Source organism: Nematolebias whitei, chromosome 21 (genome assembly GCF_014905685.2).
Source record: "Nematolebias whitei isolate Nwh7 chromosome 21, NemWhi1, whole genome shotgun sequence".
Lineage (NCBI taxonomy): Eukaryota > Metazoa > Chordata > Actinopteri > Cyprinodontiformes > Rivulidae > Nematolebias > Nematolebias whitei.
The window spans coordinates 21599618-21608370 of record NC_056518.1 but is presented as its reverse complement, the minus strand read 5'-3'; the positions used below and the strand labels follow the sequence as shown (position 1 = coordinate 21608370).

At 41.1% G+C, this 8753-nt stretch overlaps 1 protein-coding gene across 1 annotated transcript in view; it reads left to right on the top strand.

Annotated features, from left to right (window-relative positions):
* prkd3 (protein kinase D3) overlaps window positions 1-8470 on the top strand; it is a 36133-nt gene extending 27663 nt beyond the window's left edge. Inside the window, exons 8-18 of the mRNA XM_037695066.1 lie at window positions 61-184; window positions 378-455; window positions 3125-3401; window positions 4258-4310; window positions 4722-4794; window positions 4914-5020; window positions 5124-5285; window positions 6623-6721; window positions 6823-7090; window positions 7398-7483; window positions 8124-8470. Coding sequence (XP_037550994.1) covers window positions 61-184; window positions 378-455; window positions 3125-3401; window positions 4258-4310; window positions 4722-4794; window positions 4914-5020; window positions 5124-5285; window positions 6623-6721; window positions 6823-7090; window positions 7398-7483; window positions 8124-8297 — 1501 coding nt within the window. The 3' untranslated portion in view covers window positions 8298-8470. The remainder of the gene's footprint in view (window positions 1-60; window positions 185-377; window positions 456-3124; window positions 3402-4257; window positions 4311-4721; window positions 4795-4913; window positions 5021-5123; window positions 5286-6622; window positions 6722-6822; window positions 7091-7397; window positions 7484-8123) is intronic.
* The last annotated feature ends 283 nt before the right edge of the window (window positions 8471-8753 follow it).

Below are 8753 nucleotides of genomic sequence, written 5' to 3'. Positions count from 1 at the left end.
TATATATAAGCTATTTGATTAAAAAAATCAGGTTTTCATGTTTTATTTGTATGTGTCTAGTCCTTCGACAAGCAGCAACATCCCTCTGATGCGAGTGGTCCAGTCCATCAAACATACCAAGAGACGGAGCTCCACTATGGTAAAGGAGGGCTGGATGGTTCATTATACGAGCAGAGACAACCTGGTAAGACTGATGACCCCAAACATCTAAACAGATGAGTTAGTGGCTGTGCTTAGTCTGTAAACTCCTTTGTCCATACTTTTCTGAGTTTATTTCTGCACGTTTGTACCTTCTTCAATAAAAACTTACAACTTTGTATTAGTAGTAATTGTTTCAAACTATGTAATTTATTTATTTTTTTTGTCTTCTTTAACAGCGGAAGAGACATTACTGGAGACTGGACAGCAAGAGTTTGAGTCTTTTCCAGAACGACACCGGAGCCAAGTTCTATAAAGTAAGCTTAAACAATAAAGATTCATTAAAATTTTTTAGGAAACCGTTAATCCAGATGCAGTTTGAGAATTAAGTAAACTATTTCTCCAGTGTGAAAGTTATTTTCATTGCTCTAAAGTTGTGCTTCTCAAACTGGGGTTCCCAGACCCCCGGGGGTCCGCGAGCCAATGCTTGGGGGTCCACAAAAAAAAAAAAAAAAAAAAATTTTTTACAAGTACGTAGATGTTTAACAACCTGTTAAAATACACCAAAATGCAGGAAATCGCATCTATTTTATTCAAGATTTTAAAAAGTAAACTTTAAAGTTGTAAAGTGTTTTTTTTTACTGTTATTTTTCTCAAAACTGGAATTTTTTGGAAGTTGAAATTAAAAATGTTGTTAAGTGCGTCTTGAATGAAACATGCCCCACGTTTACAAGTATAAAAACCGTATTAACACTATTAAAGAACAGGTCTTAAGTATTTATGTTACACAAATATTTCCATTGCATTAAAGAGACAAACTGAAGACAATAATTTAACAAACATGAGGGTTATGAGGGGGATCCCTGAAACTTTTTCTCCCCTGTAACGTGTCCCTAAACCCAAAACGTTTGAGAACCCCTGCTCTAAAGAACTAGAAATTAGCTTTAAGTATTTTCAACGGTGGCACAAATATTTTGTGTGAATGTTTTCACCCTTGCGTGGTATGTAAATCAAAGCCATTGGGAGCTGTGTGACTCAGCTTAAGAGCGTCCGTGTTGCAACTGTAAACTACTGTGAGGTCACCGCCAGACTGCTGAAATTTCCCCTGTGCTTTTTCCTTCTGCAGCCCAGTTTCTTCTCTGCATGCTGAAGGGTCACATCACTGACAGTTGTGTTTTAGCTGCTGCTCACTTTACAGATAGAAAATTTAAAATGGCACTCAGAGATCTTTGGCTGTGAGTGAAATGCTGCTATTTAAAGTGTAAAATCAGTTGTGGTGTTTGTGCGACACTTCCCTCTCAGTAGCAGTTCTGTAGTTAGTTATTACTCAGCTGCAGGGGCTATAAAGCAGTCATTATACTTTGAGGACAGAGGGAGGAAACAACAGACTGGAAGGTAAAGGCTTCCCCATGTGGGTTTAAAGGTTTCTGCATATGGAGGAGAGCTGTGCATATTTTGTAGTTAATTTTGCTTTGTGTTTTTTGAGACGCCTCTTTAAACTGTGGTCAAAAGTTTGTAGCAGCAGGATGAAGTGTTCAGTTTTACTCTAGGCTTGAATGTGTGATAAACAGGTGCCTTTGTTTAAACACCAACTCTTATCCTTGCTGTCTATTCGTATTATAGGAAAAAGAGAGGAAAACTTCTCCCTCCCTCCTATCTCAGTTATTCTGTCACACCCTTCAGGCTCTGCCACTAAAGCCCCGGAGAGGAAACCTCAGTGGGGACAGACTCCTGAGGGTGTGTTTACTGACGACTTTATGTGGTTCTTTATTATCAACTTGGCACTCAGCTGCATTTAAAATCTTCAAGGAGCAAATTGAAGGGTTGCTGCAAATTTCTTTTTATTTATCCGCGATGGAAACTATAAGATGATTTCTTGTGCCTAAAGCAGAAAAATATTTTTTATAAAGATTTCTTTTCTGAGGCCACAGATTATTTAGCCTCAGTCTGTATCTAGAAAATGTCCTGAGGATGTTAATTTCTTTGAAGTTTCTTGCGTGCTGCTCATCAGTGTGTGTGGCTACCACTCTCCTCCTTTCTTTATACCTCCAATCTGATTAGTGGTGGTCGTGTGGTGGCTCGCACGCCAGGCATGGCAGCCATTTTCACCATTTGGAAGCCATAAGGGCTCCCCGTTTGAAGATGAGACCCCTGTACTTGTGGCTTCCTCTGCAAATCTTTTTTTTTTTTAATGGGGTGAGGGTTTTTTTTCTGTCTCTGTGCTGTCACTCTGAAACATTGGACCCACACATGCCCACTCACGCGCTTTCCTGTGGGGTGGGAGGGGGACAGTAGCTGCCTTGTCTTTCGTCTCAGGGGCTCGCGGTCGCGCCAGCGGCTCGTGCTCAGATGGGGCCTCTGGCTCGTCCTGCCTTGTAATCAGGGAACCAGAGCACTTCAGCTGCCGCAAAGCCCGATCACGTGACCCGGCCCCGCTAACCACAAGCACTTCACTCGATACTCTGTGGTGAGCCATGCGGAGGGGACAGCGTGCGCCTCTCTGAGCCCCCATTGGTTGGAATCTCTCTGTGTTTTTTGTGCTGTTTGACCCTCCCTCCTGTCTTTGATTTGACTGTGAGTTTAAAGGAGAAAGGGGAACTTTTAGTTGTGCTGCTTTCGGTTTGTGCTCATAAGAGAAAGAAGAGAGAAAGGAGAGATTTTGAGCTTGGACCAAAGACTTGGAAGACTGTTGGGAGAGTGAGTGTCTACCTGTTTGCAGATTGTTTAGCTTGTTATTGTTTCCTTCTTTATTGGTTTTTTTTTTATAACTTGGTCTGTATTTCTGGTGTCATTATTAATCTATTTTTAGTTTCTTTCTAACTATAAGTACAAATATGAATGAACACGTATGTTTGTGTTTAACTTTATCATCTTTACCTCTATGTTTTAGTTAAAACCAAGAAAGAGCAAACTCATGTTGGGTGTAAAGCTTCTTTTTTTCATTCAACTTCTGCGTCTCATCAGTCATCTCTCCCTGCCTTCACAGGAAATCCCTTTGTCAGAGATCCTCCAGGTCGAACCCTTCAGGGACTTCAGTAATCTGGCTCAGGGCAGCAACCCTCACTGCTTTGAGATCATCACTGCCACCATGGTCTACTATGTAGGCGAGAACAACGGCAGTCTCTACCACAGCCCGGTTCTGGCTGCTTCAGGGGTTGGCGTGGAGGTGGCCCAAAGCTGGGAGAAGGCCATCAGACAGGCTCTGATGCCTGTCACCCCTCAGCCCAGCGTAGCCAGTGCTGCTGGTCAGGGCAAAGATCACAGTAAGACAAATTTACCCCCCAAAAAACAATTTTTCAAAGATGGCTTGTTCTTCTATTCTGCAGGACTTGTTTTGCGGTATCACTATGCTGAGTTTGTACTTGTGAGGCTTGTGGCAAATAAAACTTTACTCACGTTATGTCGGTTGTATTTTACCTTCCCTAACATTTGAGAGAAAGGGGAAACCCTGCTTTGTCTAGGCCAAGGGAAGTGAGAGTGTGAAGTCACTGTTTGGAGATTACATGACTGTGCAGAAACTAGGCTTTGCTCTCATTTGTCATGACAAAGATTTTTGTTATTTGATAAAAAAAAAAAACATAAAAAACTTTTTTATTTTTTTAACAGATATGTGGGTCAGTGATTCTCACAATGCTCTTTAGTGGCAAAGAGGAAGTCTGACACTTAAAACTACAGACTTCAATTCAAAACATAGTTCATATATGTTGTTTTAAGTTAATCTATTGAAATGGTTGATTTGTACAAACATAAATTTAATTTATGTGGTCAGCTGAACTGAATGCACACATCTGCAGACAGGCTCTCTGTTCATTGGCCAGTTTGCCTCGATTCCAAGTTTTGAAATGAACTGCATACTTGCACCGTTTAGTCACACATAACTTTTTACAATTCATTGTGTAATAAAATGCTTCATTACGTGAGGCTTTAACTTACTGCATGCAGCTGCATTAGGACTGGGTTTTTTTGTGGGGGAGAAAAATAATAAAAAAGTAATGGAATGTTAAAAATGCACCCTGTGCTGGAATTAGTTAAAGATCCACTTGCTGCTTAATGCTTGAGTAAAATTGTGTTTTTCCAGTTATTGAATGTGGAAACATGTTTTTTTTCTTCCCCCTTCAGAAGAGCTGTCCATCAGCATCTCTGTGTCCAACTGCCAGATCCAGGAGAATGTGGTAAGTGGAGTGCATATTTCTTATGAGAAGCTGTTGCACAATTTCCCAGCAGCAGCAAATCTGCACATTCATGTTCTATTAAAGTAGCTGTTGTGGTAAAAAAAAAACAGAAATTGCATCTTACTGTTGCTTTTAATAACACATCCAGTGGAAGTTGTTCCACTGCATGAATGGGGAAGCTGCATGCATTTTTTTTTACGGGGGGAGGGGGGTGGATGAAGGTCATGGGCTTTTCTATTCAGTTCCACTTCTGCACCGAGTGAAAGTCAAACATCAGGCAATACTCCCAAAACATTTTGGAAAAGCAACAGTTTTGCTAAAGCATTGATGATGTCATTGTTGATGATGCTGGTCTCAGCATGAGACAAAGAAAACACAGTCATTAAGTAACAAACTACTCTATCTGTGTAGGACATTGCCTCGGTGTATCAAATATTCTCTGATGAAGTACTGGGATCGGGTCAGTTCGGCATTGTGTATGGAGGTTTGTTCCTTTCTTTAAATAGTTACTCGTAATTTATTCTGTGGGTAATTGTAAATTGTACTGAATTACATTTTGAATGCTTTTAAAGTTATTCTTTTAACCAAACTGGTATATTTTAGGAAAGCACAGAAAAAGTGGCAGAGATGTGGCCATCAAGGTCATAGACAAAATGCGATTTCCTACTAAGCAGGAGAGCCAGCTACGGAACGAAGTGGCCATATTACAGGTAAATGATAACCCAAAGCTAAAGTACTTGGAATTTAGAAAAACTTGTGTGGAGTTCTTTGTTATACAGATCACCTCCAAATGATTTATCTCCTTTTTGTTAGAATCTGCATCATCCAGGTATAGTTAACCTGGAGTGCATGTTTGAGACCCCGGAGCGGGTGTTTGTTGTCATGGAGAAGCTGCATGGTGACATGCTGGAGATGATCCTGTCCAGTGAGAAGAGTAAACTACCAGAACGGATCACCAAGTTCCTGGTCACACAGGTTTGTGCAGCTGGAAAAGGATCTCTTCACTTCTTCTCTCACACTTTCTTATTTATGATCAGTTTCCTCTTGATTTCTGTTAGTCATGTGCTAATATTAATATTTCGCTGAAAGGTGATCATGTTTTTTCCTTCTTAATTGAACTTAGCAAACACCGGAATGGTTATATAGCACAGTCAGTTTTAGTCAGTTTGAGCTAAATTTTGGTGTGGTAGCAGCTGAGAGTCATTCACAACACATACAACGAGCACTAAACACTGTTCAAGATCTGGTCTTAAAATGTTGGCATTACCTGCTGGAGTCAACTCTGTTTGTCTGTTAGCAAAATATCTCATAAAAGTGGATAAAACTTTCAGAGAGTAATCATTGGTGGCGCATCTACATCTAAACTTTTTTAGTCATCTAATTGACAAGGGCTGTCAACCTTTGCTTAGACAAAAATGTCTATAACGCTATGATTTTTTTCAGATGATGAGATCAAATTTGGCGTGATAGTAGCTGGCAGTTATTCACAACACATAATATACATGCTAACAGATCATATAAGATATTACAATATCACATGGCATTGCACCAAGTGGTATTTACATGGTTTGACATAAACATCTACACTATTTGTAACATTAGATAATCTTGGTTTAAACTCTGGCATTAAAAGTGACAGGCGACATTCATTCCTTCAGTCCACTTAACTTTTGCTTTTAATTCCTCTTGAGTTCTATACTTGTTTGCTTATTTCTTTCCTTGTCATGTTTTGTTCTGTGATGAAGCTCCACGCCATCTTATAGGGCCTGTTTGTTCTAGTTGTGGTGTGCTGATTTAGGGGGGTAAATGTTTACGGTAATGGCATCATGGCCTCCTCTCCAGCTGTGTATTACAGCCTACAGTGTGCTCGCGGCTTCATGGCCTGATTAGAAGAGCCGCGAGGCCCCCAGGTCTTTGTGGATTCTGGGTCCCAAACAGGAGCAAGGCCATTAACAACAACCCCATTAGCGGTAGCGGGCCTGGCTCTGATGTGGCTGCGAAGGACTTTTGTTAAATATGGGGTCAGGATTGGGGAGGCAGGCACATTGTGGTTTTGGTGCAGAGCCATGGGTTTGTGCAGCAAGATCTTATGCCAGGATTTTGAAAATACAGATGAGATGATGAGATCGTATGCCTTTATATTAAGGTGCTGGTCAAGATGGAAGTATTTAAAGGCTTTCTTGTATGCTTTTATTGCCGCTGTATTTCCATATGTCTTCACAGTGGTTTCTATTGCACAGACTCTGTTTATAACATTAATATTTAGATGTATGGAGTGAAATCTGTAATTATTGGACTTGTGTTTCCATCAGATCCTGGTGGCCTTGAGGCATCTGCACTTCAAAAATATTGTTCACTGTGACTTGAAGCCTGAAAATGTACTACTGGCCTCTGCAGAGCCTTTTCCACAGGTAAAAAAAATAGAAATAAAATGAAAAACAGAGCATGGTTTGGTTCCATTTACAGGCGTCTTTGTATTTTATTATTATTTTTTTCTATTTGTATATTGTAGGTAAAGCTATGTGATTTTGGCTTTGCTCGCATCATTGGTGAGAAGTCGTTCCGACGGTCAGTGGTGGGCACCCCAGCCTACTTGGCTCCTGAGGTGCTGCGCAGCAAAGGCTACAACCGCTCCTTAGACATGTGGTCAGTGGGAGTCATCGTATATGTCAGCTTGAGCGGGACCTTCCCTTTCAACGAGGACGAGGACATTAACGATCAGATCCAGAATGCTGCCTTCATGTACCCCCCAACACCCTGGAAGGACATCTCTGCAGAAGGTAGGACAACAGAGTGCAGTCCACCTGTGCCTGGCTTCTGTAAACAGTTGTGGCCTGGTTTCACCTATAGTTTGGTGTCAAACTGAGATTCAGACAGGCATCTCAGGAACTGTTCTCCCCACCTACATGTCTGAACTATATCTGAGTTTTCTCTGTCTGTGGTGGAGATGAATCACTTTCGGTTTTCCTCAGCTGCAGTTCTTCCTACATGCAGTCCACAAAGCTTCTGTTCGCCTGCATCTTTACTTGTCACTGTAACTGTAAATTTAGTTTGTTTATTTAGTCTGAACATCTGTTTTCTTCACAGCCACAGATCTGATCAACAACCTTCTCCAAGTGAAAATGAGGAAGAGGTACAGTGTGGACAAGTGTCTCAGCCACCCCTGGCTACAGGTGACATATTTTCTTCTTTTCTTGTCTTTAATATAACAGCTGTAACTTGACCAAATCTCATATAAGTTTTCTATATAGTAGGGAAACAGGAAATGCTAAGACTTGTTGGTACATCTGTGGTACAAATTTGGCAAATTTTAAATTAGAAAAGAAAACACACTGCTTTCAACTTATTCTGAGGAAAAAAACATTATTTGTTTTATTTATGTGACATCAATTCAAAATAAAAACATCTTAGGTAACCATACAAAGAAAATATTCTTACTAATAATACAGTAATCCCTTGTTTATCACAGGCTTTAGGGGACCACGCCCCCTGCAAGAAGTGAAACCCCCCCCCCGCAATATACGGTAGTCCAAGTTCAACTAAAAGAACTTGAACTTGAACTCATTTACCCCATTCTGGGTCCTTGAGCAAGGCTCTTGACCCCCCAGCTGCTCCCTGGGTGCCCTAGATGGTAGTCCTCTGCTCCACATGTGTGCGCTCACATGTATGATGGGAAAAACAGAGAATTTATTTCCCCATTGGGGATTAATAGAATATAACAATAATTGAAAAAGGATTACTTGTTAAATTGAATGTTGAAATAAATGTGACACTCAGTTAAAGTTTAATTTGGTTTTTTTTTGTTTTTTTTAGGATTACCAGACTTGGTTGGACCTGAGGGAATTCGAGACTCGCTGTGGCGAGCGCTACATCACCCATGAGAGCGATGATGCACGCTGGGAGGAGTACGCGGATGAGAACAATCTTGTTTACCCTAAACATTTTATCATGGCTCCCAACCTGGATGACATGGAGGAGGACCCCTAGTGGTTAATAGCGTGTACTGCATCATTTGTAATAAGCACGGGGATTGTCGCAGGGACTTTTTGCGAGACGCATTGGGAGCAGCAGAGTTTCCCTCCAGAACTGTTTGTTGTGAAAACAGATCAGAGTTGATCGAGTGGAGAATTCCTCTCCAGATGCTTTGAAAGTGGGAAAAACCCGACAGATTTTGTAGCACGACACATCGCCACAGCGAGCAGGTGGAAAGCCGTGTGTCACAGAAACGCATTAAGCGACTGTCAGGAGAGAGGAGTGTCCTTCCTTCCGTAGTGTAAAGTCTGCAAACATTCCACGGACATGGCCGAAAGCCGAGCCTGAAAACTAAATATGCTAATGTAGGGATAATTCTGGACAGTGTTGCACAATGGTCCTGATGCACAAGAGGAAATCAGCAACCAAAAGAATTTCCTAAACCAGGAGTAAGGGCTCTTTCCACAAGGG